Source organism: Meleagris gallopavo, chromosome 5 (genome assembly GCF_905368555.1).
Source record: "Meleagris gallopavo chromosome 5, MGAL_WU_HG_1.1, whole genome shotgun sequence".
Classification (NCBI taxonomy): Eukaryota; Metazoa; Chordata; class Aves; order Galliformes; family Phasianidae; genus Meleagris; species Meleagris gallopavo.
In genome coordinates, this window is record NC_139408.1 from 57,364,689 (window position 1) to 57,385,223 (window position 20,535).

Sequence of the window (20,535 nt, forward strand, 5' to 3'; positions counted from 1 at the left end):
ATACATGCCCTTGCTTCTTCCAGGTGCCTTCTTTTCTTGTGCTGTGGAAATTAATTTTATCTAAACGCAGCATATTTTTGTGTAAAAAGTTTATTTTTGTACAAAATAAGCTTGGCTTTGACATTTATTATGAACAGCCTGCAAAACATCATAAAATCAATCCATCTAAACGAGTGCTGCAGTTGGCCTCACAAAGGCTTGGTCTTGTAGAAAGTCAGAGACCCTGAAGCTTGCTGAAAATACCAAACAAAAGAAAGGTTTAGTCAAAAGAAATGTCACATTACTCTATTCTATGATCTTTGAAAGACTTCATAATGTTTTGATCTATCTAAAGACCTAAAACATCTCCTGGTACGATTATTTCTGTATTCAAGTAAAGATTACACAGATCTATTATCTCTTATGTAGATGTCAAAAAGTTGCTGCAACAAGACATGAAATTGAATCAGAGGCAGACAAGACAAATAGCAATTTTCCTATTTGGTTCTACCACTGTTATTTCAAAGAGATGGAAATTTTTAGCGCAGTTGTAAATATTTTGATACTGTTTCGTTTTGTGTTTTTCTGGTTTTGCAACTGGTTTGTTTTTTTCCAGCTGTTGAAAGACCACAGTAAGAATGAATAAGCACACATGTAAAATACATGAAATCAGAGCATAAAAGTGGCTTTTGAGTTTGATTATGATCACAAAATGAACCAAAAATCATTTCTAAGTGTGATTAACCCATGCAACAAGTATAATGTTCAGAAACAAACCTGTTTCCCAGCTGGGTCTCAGTTACTGAAAATCATTTGAATACTATAATCTATGTTTCCATTTACTTTTGGATCACATTTCTCATCACTGTTTCCTGACCATAACTTCTGAATGTCTTATTTTAGGTCTAGGCTTCTGAATTTCTTACACTGCTGCATTAACTGCTAGAACATTCGTTCTGTTTATATAATTGCTTTTCTGTATTCCTCCTGATAACTAGAAAGTCAGCAAATAAAATGAATATATTTACCTGTCTTCAACTGTCTTGTTGGAGGGGTAGAATACCTTGAAAGAAAACCCACTCCTTGGAAAAGAACCCTGTGAAGAAAAATACACCACAAATGTGTAAGCACAACGCTGTACAGATGGTAAGAGACACACCCATATGTAACTGCATTCCCTTTGGCAACTGACCCATCATTAATTTTCCTGCTATTTTAATAAAGCTATTTATGAATTCAAGGTTGTTTGTACAAGTCTTATTCTGTAAAGTGTGAGGAAATCTTACAGGATTTATGCAAAGACAGTCAGTGTTGGTGACAGTGAAGGGGTCGTATTTATCCGCAATGACGAGCATATCTGGCACAGGATAGACCCTCAGGGCGTAGTCGTAGGCCCAGTACACAGGGCTGACATACAGTGGAAGTGGTGTCAGGTGTCCTTGTGATAATATGGTCTTTACAAACTGCAAGATAAACACAGAGAGTTCTGAACCATATTCTATAAGTCAGTCTCATTCCTACAAATGTCCTGCCTATAGAGAAGTTTTGAATCTGGAAATATTTTTCATGCATCTTGCTCCCTCTGGTTAGTGGGGCTTTCTATAGCAAAGCAGTGATTTCACTACAACAGCTAGCTGCTGATTTGTTTTGTTTTATTTTTTAATACACAAACTGCAAAATCTGCTCATCTGTTTCTCCAGACCAAAAGGTACCAACACTGCCATAGATTTTCTGTATGTGTTTAGCCTTTGGTTCTTTCTTTTATTCCTCAGGGCTTTTCTTGCAATACCAGTTAACCACAAGACCCACACTTTACAGTCTTTACTTTGAATTTGTGTTTTTGATTCCTAAGTGATACCTGCTGAGTAACTGCTCCCCTTGTAATTCCCATTTTCATCTGGCAGAATTCAGGAATCCCTGTATGAGTAAATCAAGGTTTATAGCATACACACATGTATGCAAAAATGCACATTGAGAACAGGTGCGTCAGTATCCACAACAGGGTTCTCTCTGCACACAAAGAATCTGAGCATTGCTGTGATGGAGAGAAGGAAGAGTTAACAGGAAGTTTCCAAGTCAAACAAATTAAAAACAAACAAACAAAAAAAAACCTATAAAATAAATAGAAACAGACTCCATCCATCACAGCAATGAGCCAGTATTGTCTAGATCATTCTCATTCACTTATATCAGTAAGTCTCATCAACTGCCGTGCACTCATTAACTAGAATCAGAGTGCTATGTCTATGTATCAAAAGCAGGATTAAGACTTCAAATGAAAAGGCAGATGAAGCAGGTGACCTTTTGAAAAAGTGACGTGCTGCTTTACTGCAAATGTCACTGGTTAATTGATCAAATCTTAGAAAGGTAACTTGTATTAAGCTTTGCCCTTAGGAATCAATGTTTAGTGGTACAACGTTCATTGCTGGTGCATACACACCAACAGCCAGCTGCTAGGAAGTTCTGAGTTCCAGGACAACTGCAATAGGACAGTCAGAACGACTTGATGTCATCAACAAGCATCCTGGTTTCAGTTATCTGCTATCAAGAAATAAATGCAAGCAATACTACTACATGCATAGATCCCTCCTCACAACTCTTTCAAGAAACCTGGTTACTCTAAGAAGTAAACATGTACCTCTGCAGGTCAGAGGCAGCCCAAATGTAGGTTTGCTGATCAAAAAAAAAAAAAAAATAGTAGTCAAGAACTTAACAAGAAGTGCTGAACACAACTCACGTGATTGGGAATGTCCATGCTGCTGCTAGGGAAGCGGACGCAGTTTCTGCACATTTTGTTTACCAAATCTTCACGGAAGATAATTATTTCTTGTGTGCAATATTGAATCCTAAATGAAAACATCAATGAAATTAAATGAATTACAATGAAATGCTAGCAGATGGAAAGATGTATTATAAAGTTAATTTTACTCTAATACAGCAAAATGAAAACACGCATTTCAATTAAAACAATACCTTCTCATCTTTGTTTCTCTCCCTCCAGATTCAGAAAAAAGATGTTTTTAAGTTTTTTTTTTATACTGAGTTAAGCTTCTAGCAGTACTTCCAAACCATTTTGTACAAGATGCGTCATCACTAACTTACTTCTATATTAATGTATTTTAAATTAGTTACAATTAATGTGAGGAATTCTCCTCATTTAAAAATGTTAAGACCACTACATCTGCACATAAACTAGTTGCTCAGTTAAAAAAAAAGAAGAAAAAAAAAACAACATGAAAACTCTCAGTAAGTTAGACTGTTACCTGCAAGGATTTGTGGTGAAAACTGAAAATGGTACCAGCTGCCTGAATTCCTGAGTGATGTTTTCAGCCAGAGGAGGTCTAAAATAAGCAGCAACATGTGTATCAAACAAATTTCTTACTTTCTTTAACTATTTAATTCAAATTTTCAAAATGTAACAAGTGAAGCAAACTGACCGTGGTAAAACAGAGCCAGGACCAGGATCTTCAGGGCCAGGAACAAACACAAATCGACTACTGCAATAAGTTAAACACATTGCTTTCACATAAAATAATCCTAGAAGTATCTTACCATCGGTTATGTACTACCACAATTTCACAGATGAACACAAGTAACATATTCCATGGCAGAGAGACAGTTCCTTCAGGCCTTATGAACAACTTTAATCACAACTGAGTCATAAGGCTCATATCTATCCTGCATTGAAGTGGAAGAACTCATATTTAAGAAATGACTGCTCTGGGAGCCTACCCTAGGAACTAGCTCTGCTTCATGGCTACTGTTAGGAACTCAAAGGTGAGAAGCCAGAAAGGATAAGCCTGGCTGTCTCCCTGTTTTTCTTTCCTTTGTATATTCAAACATCTGTAGAAAGTATTTAGTTCTGGAGCTTCCACTGAATAGGGATACGAGAAAAAAAACAGATAAAGGATCCATCCCTCTTCAAGATGGTGTTGTTTTGCTCGACTCTCAAACTAACAGCTGTGGAGAACCATGCAGGCAAGAACAGGAAGGCAGAAACAAGAAACTCTGGGCAAGCAGTGTTTCAGATGACATTTCTCAGGGTTGGTACAGAAAGCCTGCAGCTGCTGCTAGCAGCATCAAGACCTGGACATCAGTTTATTAAGCAGTACTGCATTGTCAGATCCCTCCTGAATGCAAAGGAATTCCAGAGGAAAAAAGCCTCACTCAAATAGAGCTTCTGGAGAACTGTGGACCATGCTTAATCCATCTGGGAAATGCTCCCAAGAAGGGCAGGCTCACCTTTGCTGACTCAACGGGCAGCTTCCATGACCAAACTGCTGTAGCCAGAATCAATGCCTTACACAGATCCCCAAACAATCTTACAGGCCTGTAACCTGATTACAGCTGGCTCACAAAAATGGGAAAATGTGCTATCTGTTTGTTTCTTAAGTAATTAAAGCAAAATTTTCCAAAACAAGCACATTCCCCCTGCCACCCCCACAGCACTTCACTGTATACCTTTTATGAATGCTGGGATATTCACATATGATATCTGCAAGAGCCTTCAAGGAACCTAGAGCCAGAAAAAAAGTATGTATGAAGCAGCACTTGGTTAGAACAAAAACACACATGACACAGATCACTTGTACACTTCAGCACAGCAAAAACACTGCACTTCTTTTCTGCCTTCTTAAATAGTTTTACCATCTGTTTTAATTTAATGCTCAGGATTGACTGCAAAGAATTCCACACCTTTCAGAGACTGAATTTGGTTTTTTCCATATGGTGCAGATGAGAAATTTCCACAAAAGAAAAAGCAGGTTGGAGGAGCAGAGGAATAACCTGGGAAAACAAAGCACATGTGAGTGTAACATCCATCCACCTCAAGATCTTTCATCATTCAGCCTCCAGTCCATTTCATGAAAAACAAAAACCAAAACAGCACTTCAAGCTCTGCTTCTATTAATACCCCTAACTATTTTCTAGACACAGGCTTTAATTATTTACAGTTCCAACAACATTGTTTGTGTGTATACAACTAATCACTGACCCAGTCCCATAATTATACAACTAAAACCTATAATAATAATACATTCTTTCCTTGAAAAGAAAAATAGCAAGTAAGTAGCAATGGATTATTATTAATCTACATGCATTATTCAATTCAAAAGCTCTCCTAATATTTAACTCATTTTTTAGCATTATAAAGCAACAGCACTGCACGAGCATTTTAAGGATCTGATGAACCCTCACAGTAGCACTAATCACACATTGCTTTTCAGCAATGACTAAAAAAATAAACCCATTTGCCACCTCTAAAACAAAAATAAAACATCTACTCAGGTATTTGTTTCATGTTCCAGCTCACACTCCAGCTCCCTGGCCTGCAGCACCAGACTTGCATTTCCTTCACTATGTTACAAACCAGCGGGGGTAAACAGGATAGAATTGCTTATGGCAGGGAAATGGCTCAGCAGTATTTCTTCCTTGCTATTCCTCTCTGCTATTACTTTTAGTATACAATTAGGAGCTTTACCACTTGGCTATAAAATAAAAGTCTGAAAGTAGTAAACACAATATATGCATCTCTTCCAGCTTAGTATATTAACCTCCCTGACCAAAGGCCCTTTATTGCTTCAGCATTTGCAGTTTTAGCTCAGGCTTGGTTTGGATCAAGAATCTTGCCAACTCTCATCAAGATACAGAACTGGTTTCCTAACTTCATAGTTAACTACTTAACTTTTCAGTAGATATTATGACAATGCGTTCAATTTTCCTTAAGTGAATAGCAGTTTGGCACCCTTAATTTTATACTGCTTGTTTTTTAAAGCAGCTGCCCTCTCACACCTCCATTCTACCTAAGGCAGACAGGACAAGCTGTTCCAAAACTGTTCTGGAATACAAAGAAGCAATTCACAGATCTCACAGATGCTTGTTATCCAAATGTTGCCATCATTACTAATGTAATGATGCGTGGAAGAAACAGCCCATATTTTGAGAATAACTGACATTTTCCATTGGTAAAAAAAACAGAAAGTGTTCAAGAGAGACAAGAATGACAGAATGGCCAGGGTTGGAAGGGACCTCAAGGATCACGAAGCTCCAACCCCCCCCAAACCACAGGCAGGGCCACCAACCTCCACATCTCACAGCAGCCCAGGCTGCCCAGGGCCCCATCCAACCTGGCCTTGAACACCTCCAGGGATGGACGGGGCATCCACAGCCTCTCTGGGCAGCTGTTCCAGCACCTCACCACTCTCACAGCAAACAACTTCCCCCTCACATCCAACTGAAATCTGCCCTCCCTCAACTTCAAACCATTTCCCCTTGTCCTGCTGTTATCTCCCCTTTCCAAGAGTTGATTCCCCTCCTGTCTGTAGGCTCCCTTTAGGTACTGAAGGCTGCAATGAGGTCACCCCACAGCCTTCTCTTCTCCAGGCTGAACAAGCCCAGCTCCCTCATCCTGTCTTTGTAGGGGAGGTGCTGCAGCCCCCTGATCATCTTTGTGGCTCCTCTGGACCCTCTCCAACACCTCCCTGTCCTTCTTGTGCTGGGGGCTCCACACCTGGACACAGATGGGGCCTCACAAGGGCAGAGTAGAGAGGGACAATCACCTCCCTGTCCCTGCCAGCCACATCTCTTCTGATGGAGTAAAAAGTTTTCTTTAAACTAAGGCTAGGATGACTTTTTATGAACTTTCCTGTCAAAACACATAAAATGGCTACTGTCTAAAACAATATTGGTGCTAAAAGATTTATGAAAACCAAGTGACAGCTCACAAAAATATAATACAATCCAATTTATAAATCTGTTAGTGAAAGATTCAGAAGAAATAGAACAGCAAACACGAAATGCAAATAGCTATCGTTAAACTGCAGCAAGACCTCGCTGGCTTTATTGAGACTGGGGTTCAGAGGGTTCTGTAAAATATTGCCAGCAGCTGGGCTTATTGGTACTTTCTCAAAACTGAAATTCACTCAAAATACACAATAAACACAGTAAAAGGACTCTTGAAAATCGTTGCCCAACCTTTTCATTTAAATGCATACCTTTGAAAAAGGTACAAAACTCACTGTTTCACAGAAAAGCACATTCAGATCACAGTTAGCACCCCTGGGCAGAGCAGCTGTGCTGCCAGCCATACTGCATGGACAGTGATGCTCACGTGAGCAACCACAGGATGCAAGTAGAGAAAGCTGCATCAGCTTACAGCTCTCCAACACAGGTTTCCCATGGGATATTCCCTGTGTGGGCTCACCACAAGGCCAGAGCTCTCAGCCCACAGCAGGGAAGGGACACAGCCACAGCATTGGACCTTCTAGCTGTGTGTCTTGTCACACTTACCAGTGCCATCAGCAATGCTGCTAAGGATCAAGGGAGATGGTAAAAATTCTCTAAAACAAAGCTCAGAATCAAAACAGCCACCACCTACCTGAAAACATTGTATGCAGCTTTTCTAGTACTTCAGCTTGGTCCAGCCACACATCGGAAAGAAATACAAACATGGCATCCTCATTTTCATCCTCCAGCTGCTTCAGCTTTGCAGAAGCCTTTACTGAATTTGAGGAAGGACCTCCAAAGAAGTTTATATTCCCATAGAAGGCTCTACATTATTAAAATATTCATGTCACTTCTGTTCTCTTCTCAAATAATTACTAGTTTTGATTATGACTCACCTGAGTCATAATTATTAATTATTATTATTATGAATTATTATGAAAGGTAGCTCAAATCATATCCTTTATAATTTAGTAGCTGATGGAGAAATCAAGGAAAATAAATAGCAGTCACTTAGATATAAAGCATGGGCACTGCCCTGCCATAATTTCATAGATTATCTCAGGGTAATGTGTACCCAGGGTTCCCTCCCTCATTCATTCCCTGAGCAACATGGAGCTCCTTATTCCTATGTAATAGTTATTTAGTTTTGCAGTTCAGAAGTGGTTAGATCTCAGTGGTCATTAACATGCAGAACATGCAAGTCTCAGAACTGCCTCCTTAAAATCGTATTTCACAGAATCACAGAATGGCCTGGGTTGCAAAGGAGCACGATGCTCACCCAGTCCCAACCCCCTGCTGTGTGCAGGTCACCAACCAGCAGCCCAGGCTGCCCAGAGCCACATCCAGCCTGGCCTTGGATGCCTGCAGGGATGGGGCATCCACAGCCTCCTTGGGCAACCTGTTCCAGTGCCTCACCACCCTCTGAGTGAAAAACTTCCTTCTCATATCCAACCCAAACCTCCCCTGTCTCAGTTTAAAACCATTCCCCTTGTCCTATCACCATCCACCCTCACAAACCCCCCCATTTATCCACTCCCTTCAAGCACTGAAGGCCACAATGAGGTCTCCCCAGAGCCTTCTCTTCTCCAAGCTAAACAATCCCATTTCCTTCAACCCTTCTTCACAGGAGAAGAAAGTATTTATTTTGAAATATCTGGGGAGGGAAAATAATAGCATACTTCAATGTCACAAAAATTATAAAATGATAATGAGCTTACTTGGAAACCTACAACAAAATACAAAGTCAGAGTGAGGCTGCTGAAAGTCAGTTTTATACCTAGTGGTAGCAGACGGCTCAGTAGGCGGAAATCCGAAAGCATTCACATGAAAAACTTCATCTTCATACCAACCTAAGACATTTTTGAACAACAAAATAACCTTTAGTTTTTGTAACAGCATCATACCCTAGACATTAGTCAGACAGTTGGCAGCTGTGCTGCTCAGTCCCAGCCTCCATCAATCCCTCTCTTGTGACAGCACCAGTCCCTGCACTGCTCAGCAGTGAACAGCAGCAGGGAACTATATGGCTGAAAAACGGGCTGTACAAGACACCAACTATTTTAGGCCTCGACCATTTCTTTGAATGGATTTACTGCATAGAATTCCCATACAGCCACATCATCTTCTCAATCCAACTGAGTAAGAATATAGGGAAACAACAATCATTTTCACTGGCTCTGCCCCTGAAGGGTCTGCATCAAACTGCACCCTTTCTTGAGAACTGTCATCTCTTAAAAGAAGTGACAGAGTGGTACTCAATCCCCACTTGTGCTTCTCTTCTACTTAGCATATTTCATAAATTTTAAACATAAAACACATTAACAGAATGCACAGAGCAATGTCCCACAAACAGCAATGTCCATCACTGCACATCTAAGGCTCCAAAACTACACACCGTCTTAATGAGAAGCCTCTGAAAAACTGAGGCTTTGACAACACAAAGCAGTATTTTCTTTTTATTCACAGAGTCATCGAATCATAGAATGGCCTGGGTTGAGAAGAACCACAATGGTCATCTAGTTCCAACCCTCCTGCTGAGTGCAGGGTCCCCAACCACCAGACCAGGCTGTTCAGTTATTCTAGTCCACATTCTTCTTCTGGTCATATCTTCTCCAAGCATGCTGTATACAGTCTAACTAAGGCCAACTCCCAACACTGTTGTGGCTTCTCTCACCTCACTGACATCACTGAAAAGCATAGAGTGTCATGGAGTTCTGCCTCAAGAGCTTGAAATAACACGAAAGACTTAGGGCCAAAATTCTCAGTCACAAGCCCAGCTCATGGTCAAGCCTCACCAAGATCAGACTTCTCTTTTTAGCCACATTTGGCAAATGCCTAACTGCAGCAAAAGCCACCTGCAGAATAATTCATTCCAAGTTAAAAAAAAAGAAGTCTGCTTTACCTTCTGCCAAAACGAAGCATGATTCGGTATATAAACCACTGTGGAACTGGTGAAGAAAGGTTAAGAAATATATTTTTCTTAGATCAGGACTCTTACACTGATTCTGTAGCCAAAGTTTACTTTTCAGCCAGCTTAATACAAACAGCACAGGAACAGGAACACACTCTATTTCCACTAGCAGGGATACTATCCTTGTCCTTCAAAAGGGCACTGAGCTCCAGCAACCATGAAACTTGTAAAAGAAAGAAAAAGATGGAGCTGCAACTTGCAGCTCTCTATACATAACTCTTAATGGTCAATATGGATTTGTTATTCAAATTGAGCATCCTCAGACCTACAGGAAATTTACTCAACTCTTAGATCATAAATAAAGGATATTGCTTGACTAAGGTCTAGCTGGACAACTCCTGTAGGGTCTTCTAGGAAATACTTCCCCTAAAAAAAACAGGATTAATTAATGAAGCAAAGGATATCCAGACATGTAAATGCTTTAATCACAAACATTTACCAGTCAGCATTTATAAACAGTTTAGTGAAGTGTTATATTATATGCTTGGAGCACAAATGTGGAACTGAAAGCAATGTAGTTTATGTTAGCACCTTCCCTCAGGCACTCCATTAGTGTATTCCTCCCCTTAGTCACAGGCCAATGCAGTGCTAGTGCAACACAGTGATTGGAGGCCCCAGCATTTCAGTAAGGAGCACACCCAGAAAATGTAGACTTCTTTTTAAGGAATGAGTCTTGCACCATGGACACCGATGGCAGTTCTGTCACCAGCTTACACAGGAGGACAAGGTGCTGATTGAGCCTTCTCATTTCCTAATATATTCTAGTGCTGAATGAATGGTGATCTAGACAATCCACAGTAAACAGCAACTTACCTCCTTAAGCTGAGTTATCATCCCAAGGACAATCACTTCCCCCACTTTCACTGTATTGCCCAGCAGTGTTTCTACTGTTTTAAGCTGGAACCAAAGGCAAAGAATCATGTCAGATTAACTCCAGGTCTCCAAAATAGCTTTTCTGAAGCAAGCAAGACAAAGTATCGGACAGCATATACAAATATTCTTGCATAAATACACAAACAAGCTAGGACAGAATTCAGGCTCATTAGAAAATCAGGGACACATTTATGAATGTCAAATGTAGCAGACTTGAGGGAAATATTTCCAATAATGGCTGCCAGCACAAAGAAGTGCTTAGCAAGTAAATATTTGTTGTTGTTCTTTTGCTTACAAAAGCATTAAAACTGAAAAGAACAAGTGGCAATTTCTGCTCTTGCATATGAATGTCAATTTTAGTAATTGGATCTTCAGCAGGATCCGATCTGAACCACAGGGCAGATCTGAATCTCCGCCCAGGCTAAAACACTAATTATTTTTGCTGAGGAGCCTTAGATGGATGACAGAATACTCCCGAGTAACATCAGTGATAGCACACAGCAGGCTGTCTGCGTTCTCTGGACAAACTCATTTTGGTCTGCCAAGATGCAGTTAAGGGAGACAATCCTCCTGGAACATCAGCATAAACAATAGATGCTCTTGGCACTGTTGACAGGAGAACAGGAAGCTGTCAAGAGAGAAAGATGCCTACAAAGCCTGCGTGGAGATGCAAGCTCAACTCAGCTAAGGTCACTTGTTTTTTTTCCTAAAAGATGGCATGCTCTCAACAAGCAGAAACAGGCAAGCTGTTCAAAACAAAACCTGTTTGGTACCAAGAGACACATGCATACATTTTTTCTTTTAAATATGTAATAATTACATCACATCAGAAGAGCATTTAATATGAGAAAACTGAGATGGAAACAGAACAAACTCAGGTTGTGAACTTATTGAACCAAAGGTTTGTGAACCTGGTGCTAATAAAAGAAAGAAGAAAAATATTCTCAAGTTAAAGGGAAAAAAAGTGTAAAGCTGAGCAGTTAATGTATTTCCACCTTGGGAAGCTGCATTTCTCATGCACTTCATAGCTGTTTTATAAGCAGCTTGGTCATCATGCTGATGTAAGGCACATAACTGCCATTTTGACACACAAACTAAAAATGATAGAAAAAACCTCATTTCCATTGATCACCCATATTAGATGGAAAAATAAGGTGTCACTGTGCATTAAAGCACAACACCAAGAACAGTTCCCTTTGCAAGAAATAAAGACTTTTTACCTGGAATTTGCTCCTACTGTCATCAGGATGAACGACGACTGCTGCAGGTGTAAACAGCTCATGTCTGTGAGTCCTCTGCAGAAACCAAAATTGAAGTAATATAGTTTAAAAAAAAAAAAAAAAGAGTGCTGTCAAAAAGTCAGTTCATTACAACTACCATACAAAATAGTTTGTGAAGTTCTCTCACTCTATTTTATCCAGCAACATTTGACATGTTTTTGCACAACCAGGTCAGTGGACAATAATTTGCTTCTAAGAAATAGATTCACATTGGACTATAAAACTAAGCCCAAGAAGTAACTGCATGTGTAATGTATTTCTGACTACCTGGAGGAAAGCAGTGAGACAGCAAGGGAAACTGTATGAAATGCTGGCTATGTAGAAGAGGGCAGGTTCTCTCTTCAGGGCAGGCCTATTAAAAGCAAATACTTTTTTTTGTTGTTTCGTGTTTGAGGTCTTTTTTTACAAACAGGGACAAGCTACAGTAAAACTAAAGTGCAGAGCATGTAGAAAATACACTGTAGAAATTTTCACTTCTTTCAGTGCTTTTCATGCAGTCTAAATACCTCTCCTTGGAACAAACTCATTGCTACCAGCCCATGTACCACATGCAGGAATTAATTCTAGCAGCTTTCACTAGCAACCTGAACATTCACTCTTCTGGAGGTCACAAAGAAGTAAACTTAACATATTGTTTGTATGGACTAAATCTTTACCTAGTGGTTAACTGGCTTCCAGGTTAGAGGCTCCCAAACTGCAGTATATACACTCCCAGCAGCAGCACTCTTTGGAAGATGGAGTTGCTGGTGCCTGGGATATGTAACCCTGGGCCAAAGATCAAGCTAGTCACGGTGGGGTGGCACAGCAAAAAGCCGGGCTCACTGCCTGCCTCCTGGTGGTTCACTGGGGTTGGGGCTGCGCAGAGGTATAATGGTTCTGCACAGAACCTGGTAGCACATGGGATGATCTGTGTTGTGCATCTCTTAGAGCAGACACCTCACAAACAATTAACAAGTCATCATGTCAGCCATTCACTCCCTGACCTCATACTGCTCATGCCAGATGGCGGGGCAAAGCACAGCACGGTTACACTTCAATGTGTGGGGAGAGTGGATGGAAGGAAAGAACTGAGTTGAGGTCCTGCTCAGAGATGAGCCCATAGGCTGACTCTGAGCTGAGTGCACAAGACTGTGCAGGGTCACCACCACCTAGAGATGCTGTCAATACCTGTGGCTGCCAACACCACAGCAGTGCAAAGCCAGTCTGCTGGGGAACTCTGCTCAGGAGCTGCTCACAACAGGGAACAGGGCACAACTGCCACCATGAGATGACAAAGCGTGGCTGGCTCCTGCTGAGCATTCTGATAACTGGAAAATGAATAACTGAAATAAGGCAGAAGCAAATATCAATGCTTCAAGAAGAGGCTGAATGAGAGCTTCCCAGGGTTTCAGGTTTGTATTATCTCAACAAGCACTAGGTACAATGACAGGCTATCAAACACAGGAGAGACAGGAGGAAGACACACATACAATAGAAAGCCTGCTCTTATGACATGATGCTAAAATGCTCAAACACATGCATCCATCACGCTGCACGGTGTCAGTTGAGAAGACTATACCTGTATTTAGCAGCAAAAAAGAAAAAGCATTTTGTTTATGTGTTTTGTTAAACAAAGCAAAACCGTTTCTGACCTGTTGTAAGATGGAGTAACGTTCACGAAACAACTCTGCTTTATCTCTGGCAGTTCCAAATAAATTTGGTACAGGAAAGTTGGTCATTGACAGACTGCAAGAAGTTCAACAAAATCAAGATTAAAAAAGGTACATTCTACACACAGAAATTACTTATTGATCTAAAAGGTGTCTGCAAAAGCTATAGTGCTACTGCATAATATATTTAGGCAATGAGTAAGATTTCTGCTAGGGCCCCCGTGTTTCTGTTTTTGAAAGCTACATCAATTTAATTTTCCTCTACATCACAGATCTCAAGACCTGTATTTCCACATGAACAGGACTTTGCAGAAGTCCATTCTTTAAAAGCAGTTATGCCTAATAAGTGACCGTGAACAAGTACAGTTTCTTCCCTTTGATGAGCAGAACATCTTCATGGGGTTCTCTGCTTCTGATAGCCTAAAAAGCTAGATGGCACTGGAATTAACCTCCTCCTGCAGACACACAGAATGTTGTTGCTGACTGGCAGATTCATGAACCAAGACTAGAAAATGACATTACATGAAGGTCATTGTAATGCCTCACAACAAACATAACTATCAATTTCTCAGCTAACAACACCTGCAGCTTTGTAAAAGTACAGCCTCTATTGGGCTCAGCAGTCTGGGCTGCTTGCTGTTAATGTAAATTCTTCAGTGAATGTAAATGTTCTAGCAGAACATTTGTAACCAATTCCTCCAACAACTTCTTTCTTTTTCCATCCTGGAGGATCACCGCTTGCTCCATTTTTTTCTTTTTTAAACATACTATAGCTCTCTTTAGAAATGCCCCACAGCTACAGGACATTGCAAGCTACAGTCTAGGAAATAAATACAGACAACAGAGACACCAAATTTACTGGAAAAAAAATCCAAGAGCCAAATACAGAAAGCAAAAATGTAATCATTACATTTTTAGTGATGTATGCCCTTAGCCTTACTGTCTCTTGTATTCCTTAAATGGCATTAACACAGCTGGCACATTGTGTGATAAATACTTGAGTTTCAGAGCTAGTCGGATCACAGGCAGCACAGAATACACTGTCACAGAAGACAGAGATGGCCATTTCAGCTCCATCCTACAAAGTGGGGAGAAACCCAGTGGCACATTTATTAATGAGCCAGCATTTATCATAGCCTCTGTAGAGTCAGTCAGGCTTTGAGAAACAAAATTATCTTACTTTCTCACATGAGCTTGAGATGAGTGAACCCAAGAGGGAAAGAACAGAACAGAGACTTCTTAGACATACAGAAATACAGGCTATCTCTTAAAACAAGGAGCAGCTGAAGCTTAAAATATGCACGACTTACGGTAGAAATCTCTTTCTTTCTGAACTGTAAATGTAGCGTGGAATATCAAAGGCTCCAATAATGTTGAAAACATTTTCTCTGAAATGAGAATTTATTTACAGCGTTAACTGAGGTGGAACTAACAAACAACAAGGAGAGAAAATAATTAAACAAACATTTTAAAGAGAAGTCTGTTTGTTTCGTTCTCTATTACCCTGTGTTACCACTGTATCTCCTGCTCCACTCTACCCACTGGCTACTGAAGCACCTTCTAATTAAAAAACAAAAGGAACTTCACTTGGAAAAAGATGTATCTCTGTGTTATTTCTATTATTATCCTCTGGTAACTTTTTTGAGAACAGAACAGTCTTGGCATGCTTTATGTGAATAGGTATAAACTTACACAAATCTTCAAATCATTTACTGAGTTGATAGCTCCTATCACATGTACTGGTACTGTTCTCTTTGATATCTCCATTACTCTCTTACACTAAGAGCATCAAATTGATTAGAATAGATAAAAATTTTTCCATGAACCCTCGCTGTGGTTTACAAGCACAGGACAACAATCACTGCCTATCAGATAATGGTGTCTTGGACTTCATTTGTATTTCATACAAAACTTTATCCCCAAGCTTCCTGCACTGTAATTTAAAAGTTTGAGAGGCATGAGTGACCTGTGAAGTATTCCTTTCAGGCCTCTGCACTGAGAACCTGTGCAGTCACAGAATCACAGAATCACAGAATGGCCCGGGTTGGAAGGGACCTCAAGGATCACGAAGCTCCAACCCCCCCCAAACCACAGGCAGGGCCACCAACCTCCACATCTCACAGCAGCCCAGGCTGCCCAGGGCCCCATCCAACCTGGCCTTGAACACCTCCAGGGATGGACGGGGCATCCACAGCCTCTCTGGGCAGCTCTTCCAGCACCTCACCACTCTCACAGCAAACAACTTCCCCCTCACATCCAACTGAAATCTGCCCTCCCTCAACTTTAAACCATTTCCCCTTGTCCTGCTGTTATCTCCCCTTTCCAAGAGCTGATTCCCCTCCTGTCTGCAGGCTCCCTTTAGGTACTGAAAGGCTGCCATTAGCCTTCTCTTCTCCAGGCTGAACAAGCCCAGCTCCCTCAGCCTGGCAGGAGCAAAAAAAGCATTTAAATATATGAAGTGACATAAGAAAAAGTCACATTGAAACCACCAGCATTATAAAGGTTCCAATGACTAGGAGAAAAGTCAAAAATAAGTAAATTTGCTTCACACTGAGAAACTGTGGGATCACAGTATCTGACATGCCTAACAAACCATTTATTTTCATGATTTGCATTACGATGTCAATACACAAGGCAAACACTGAAGAAAACACATTCATCACAATCACAAATAAAACTCTCAGAAGCTCAAGTAATTGTTCTCTGCTTTGTTATCACAGAGTGAAAATCAATCACAGTTTTCCAAATAACAGCCCTGCTAGACAAAAAAAAAAAACACACAAAAAAGCAGAAAGCAGCACCCTGAAGGAAAACTTTTCCAAGTGCTATCTTATGAAAGTCACAAAATCAGCCTCATATAATTTTCATCTGGAGAAAAGGAAATAAAGAAATGAACAGAAGTAACAAGTTCCCTATTGGTTTATTTCATTGGTTAATATTCAATCTGTGTCACTTGTAACACATAACCACGTAATTTTAATTCCAGAATGTCGGCATTATATTTAGAATCCCCCAGAGGACTATCCATGAGAACCAATTTTCTAAGAAGGAACATTACCAACCTTCCAAGGCAGCATCAGGAAGACAAAGCACAAAGCAATTACTGGCATGTGTAGCACTGCTGGAAACGCCTGACATTTATTTCCCAATCAGAAATAAAGGAATGCATACCAACTCCCATAAACATCAAATAAAAAGAAATAATGTCACTGTACATTGTTTCATCTGACGCTTGGCTACATTCTTGGACAGCTGCTTCCACCGTGGGCAGTTCGATCATATTAGTTGACACTGGAAAGAAAATTTCAAAGAGTTAGAAGTGCAGCATATTGGAGAGTGGTAAGAAAGCGTGGAGGTCTCATACACTTTACAAGAAATGGTTGAGCCTTCTCTACTACACAAAAAAGCATATTTTCAAATAGGTAACAACACACAGGATGGATCACTTAGTATTCTTACCAGTAGAAAGCAAAAAATTAAGCCACGCTCATATTGTGCCCACCATTGATTCACTAAACATGGACAGCAAGACAATTATAGCTTATGCAAAGCTGCCAAATATACTACAAATGTGTTAGATGAGAACTTTCACATTCTGAAGGTTAATTTTATTCCAGAACATTATCGCACAGATTGCTGTCATAAATAAGTATTCAAACAGTTTAGCACAATCTTGGAGACAGGCACATTGTTGCCTTCATAGATGTTAAACTGATAATTGAAATTCAAAAACATTTCTAAACATGAACGTGTTGTTGAATTTGAGAGGGACACCAAGGCATGGATTCACAAAAGGATTTGGTCAGTGCTGCCAAGCCTGACTGCTGGAGTTGCTGACTCAGGAAACAAAATCACAACTCATGTAAGACAGTGCTGAAGAGCAGGAGGGGCACCAGGTGAGCCACCAGGAATCACGGGGGATATCAGCACATCCAAATTGTGGCGTCAAGCAACTTACAGTCATTAGCTGGATAACACTGGTATTTATAGCACAAAATCCCACCTTGTACAAAAACCAGCGTTAGCAAAAACAACCACAGGTACTACATTGGCCCTGGAGCTTCTTGTACTGATTTAGAACTGCTCAAAAATGTGCACGTGTGAATTTGTACCAGCAGACTTCACACTAGGTGAGGACCAGCTCTTCAAACTGCTTTGGCTCCCTATCTGATCAGCTGTGTTTTCCAATGGCTAGTGTAAGAACGTAAAGTTGTAACTTCTGTTGTTGCTACTCTATAGATAAAGCAATCAAATGTCCACATTTTATTTAACCTGCTTTAAATAGGAAAGCTGAGAATGTTTCCTGAACTAACATTTATATGGGATTGAATCTCCTCAGCCAAAAAAACTGGTCAGGTTTCCTCATGAGCTCAGATTATTAAACACACGAGCATGTTAGGCATCAGTGCCACCCCCTTCAGCCATGTTCTTTAGGTAAGGATGTGACAACTCCTGTGTTTTGTGGCCCACAATTAGGGACACTGTGCCTGAGGACAGTTTAAGCAGGAAATGGTACCCAAAGAAAAGGATGCCAGGATGACAGAGTTTCAGACATGCTCAGAATTACAGGAGTTGTGGGAATGCTACCAGCAACAGCTCAACTCATAGAGTGTCTCATGCATAAACAGGGTTTTCCAGGAGTTTTCTGGATTCATTTTTGGATTCAGTCATTTATGATATCTGACGCATTTTCATACATCAAGGATGTACAGCTCATCCATTGCTGTAGTGCCCCAATTGTTAGCAGCACCTTCAGCCCAACATTACTACAAGATCAGTCAGCATAACAGAACGTCAGCATCTGCCCTGAGCAAACATTCAGAGAACATTCAGATGTTAAACTCCTTCCATAGCTGCTTTAAGCAAACGTGCTGGATTATTGCAGCACATGTACCTGCCTCTCCACTTGAATGCAAATGCAGTGACCTCTGGTCAAAGGGAGGTAACTGTTCCCTTCTCACAGATACAGTGAGGCTCTGAAAATTACAGCTGTCAACAACATTAATATTTCTCTGGACCTGGGCTACAGAATAACAAGTGAACTAACTTCTTGCTATTTCTTTGGTTTATTTGCGCATTTTAGATGACAGTTTCAGATGCAAAGATGCCCACGCAAACTCAGCTAGGAGCTTTTAGTAGCTGGCAGTGAAGAATTTCACTACTCTTGGAATCCAAAAGTCAGGAGCTACCAACTTGCCAACTTTTCAAACAACAAAGTGACACTGACTTTTGCTGACATTACAAACTTCAGTATTTAACAAAACAAAATGTCAACAAATACATCTATCTTGATCAACCTCCTAGACCAGAGTGACACTGTAGTGCATAAGTTGTCAGTAACTCTGTCTAAATAACACTGTAAGTGCAAGATAATCTTAGCAAGCTTAGGAAAAAAGTGTTTACTTACAAGGCTGTTTTTCAACAGCATCGATGATTCTGTCAATTACATCCTCAAACTCTTCTTCATTGAGGGACTGAAGAGTTTCAGTGAGATATTTTACAGCTTCCCTAATGTCAACAAAGAAAGTTAGCTCAAAAAGCAATTAATATTCAGTAAACTTCATATGAACTGTGTCAGTTTTGGCAGATGTGCATACAATCATTAAATGCCTTGTGATTAAAAAAGTAGAAACTATTAGAACTGATTTATTTTTTTTTAAACTTGTGCCCACTGCCTCTTGTCCTGTCACAGTGTGTTGTTGAGAAGTCCCTCCTCCTTCTTCCTAATTACTTTTAAACAAGACTGGAATTAGATTCCTCTGAGCCCTTCCTTCTTGAGGCTGAACAAACCCAAATCCTTTGCATTTTTCCACATGCCAAGGTCAGGCTGGACGGAGTTGAGCACCTGATGGAGCTGTTGGAGTCCCTGTTCATTGCAGGGGAATTGGACCAGATGACCTTAAGTCCATTTCGACTCAAACAATTCTATAACTCTAAATTCTCCAACTTTGTAATTACCTTGGTGGTCTTCCACAGGGCCCTCCCTAATTTTTCAATATCTCTTTTGAACCAAGGAGACTAAAACCAGACCTTTTTTTGCTGCCTCTAACACCTTGTCTGTGCTGTGGCTCCTTCTCTCCACAAGTCCCTTTTGGACAGCTAGATCACCTGCATCTTCCATCCCAAGAGCTGAGGCAGAGCTGGCTCATCCCTCAGGTACTGCAAGCCCATGCTAGCCCCAACAGCCTTCTGCAGGATTCACTCCACTTTATCAGTAGCTCTGATACTGGAGCCATTGCAGAATCACAGAATCATTTAATGTTGGAAAAGCCCTCTAAGATCCCCAAGCCCAACTTATCCTCACCGTGTCCATTAAGCCACGTCCCTCAGTATCACACATTCTAAATAAAATGAGAATTACAAATCCACTTCTTCCCTCATCCTTAGAATACACTCTTGCAGTTAAAGATAACGATTTTCTTATTACCATCATCTGCCAGACAATCAAACTGGCATCTCGGTTAACAGCCCGACCTTCGCATTGCCGTTTAACAGCAGGCTCGGGGCTCGGTCTCCTAATGAAATAGCCAGGACCTCGCTCAAAACAATCACAATCTATTCACATCAGATACAAAGCAGAGCTAATATTATGCAGAATCTTCAAAGGCGAAATACGAGTATCGACTTAACAACGCGGCAGCTCATCGGAGAGGGGACGGAGGGGAGCTTTTAGGCAGCTTTCGGCGCTCCCTAGACCCGAGCCACGGGAGGAGGTGGACGGAAGAGGCCTACGGCAGGGCAGGAGGCGTTCGGGCAGCCCGAGAGGAGCCTCCGAGCCCGGCCTAGGCCTGCAGCCGCCTTCGCGCCCGCCCCGCGCCCCGCTACTCACGCCCGCAGCATCAGCCCGCGCGCCCGGAACGCGGAGCCCAGGCGGCGCCGCAGCCGCTCCGGCTCCATGGCTGCCGCTTGGCGCCCAGCAGCGCCGCGCCGCCGCGCCGCCCCGGCCCGGCCCCGGGGTGGGAGGAGGCCGCGGCCGGCCGGGATGCCGCGTGCGACCGCAGCTCCCGCGCTCGATTCCTTGACTCTCTCTCGGATCCGTAGGTCTAAGTTTCGTCAGGCC

General features: G+C 41.3%; 1 protein-coding gene across 1 annotated transcript; it reads right to left on the reverse strand.

Annotated features, from left to right (window-relative positions):
- Positions 1-74: 74 nt before the first annotated feature.
- Positions 75-20,535, reverse strand: POLE2 (DNA polymerase epsilon 2, accessory subunit). Its single transcript, XM_085225907.1, has 19 exons — positions 20,305-20,535; positions 18,883-18,983; positions 16,691-16,766; positions 14,786-14,863; positions 13,458-13,551; positions 11,767-11,841; positions 10,487-10,570; positions 9,983-10,039; positions 9,605-9,653; positions 8,480-8,552; positions 7,355-7,527; positions 4,675-4,764; positions 4,441-4,495; positions 3,417-3,476; positions 3,243-3,320; positions 2,717-2,825; positions 1,266-1,442; positions 1,008-1,075; positions 75-233 (listed from the first exon to the last, which is right to left on the reverse strand). Exons 1-19 carry the CDS (start codon positions 20,370-20,372, stop codon positions 215-217), a joined length of 1,584 nt encoding a protein of 527 aa, XP_085082033.1. The 5' UTR covers positions 20,373-20,535; the 3' UTR covers positions 75-214.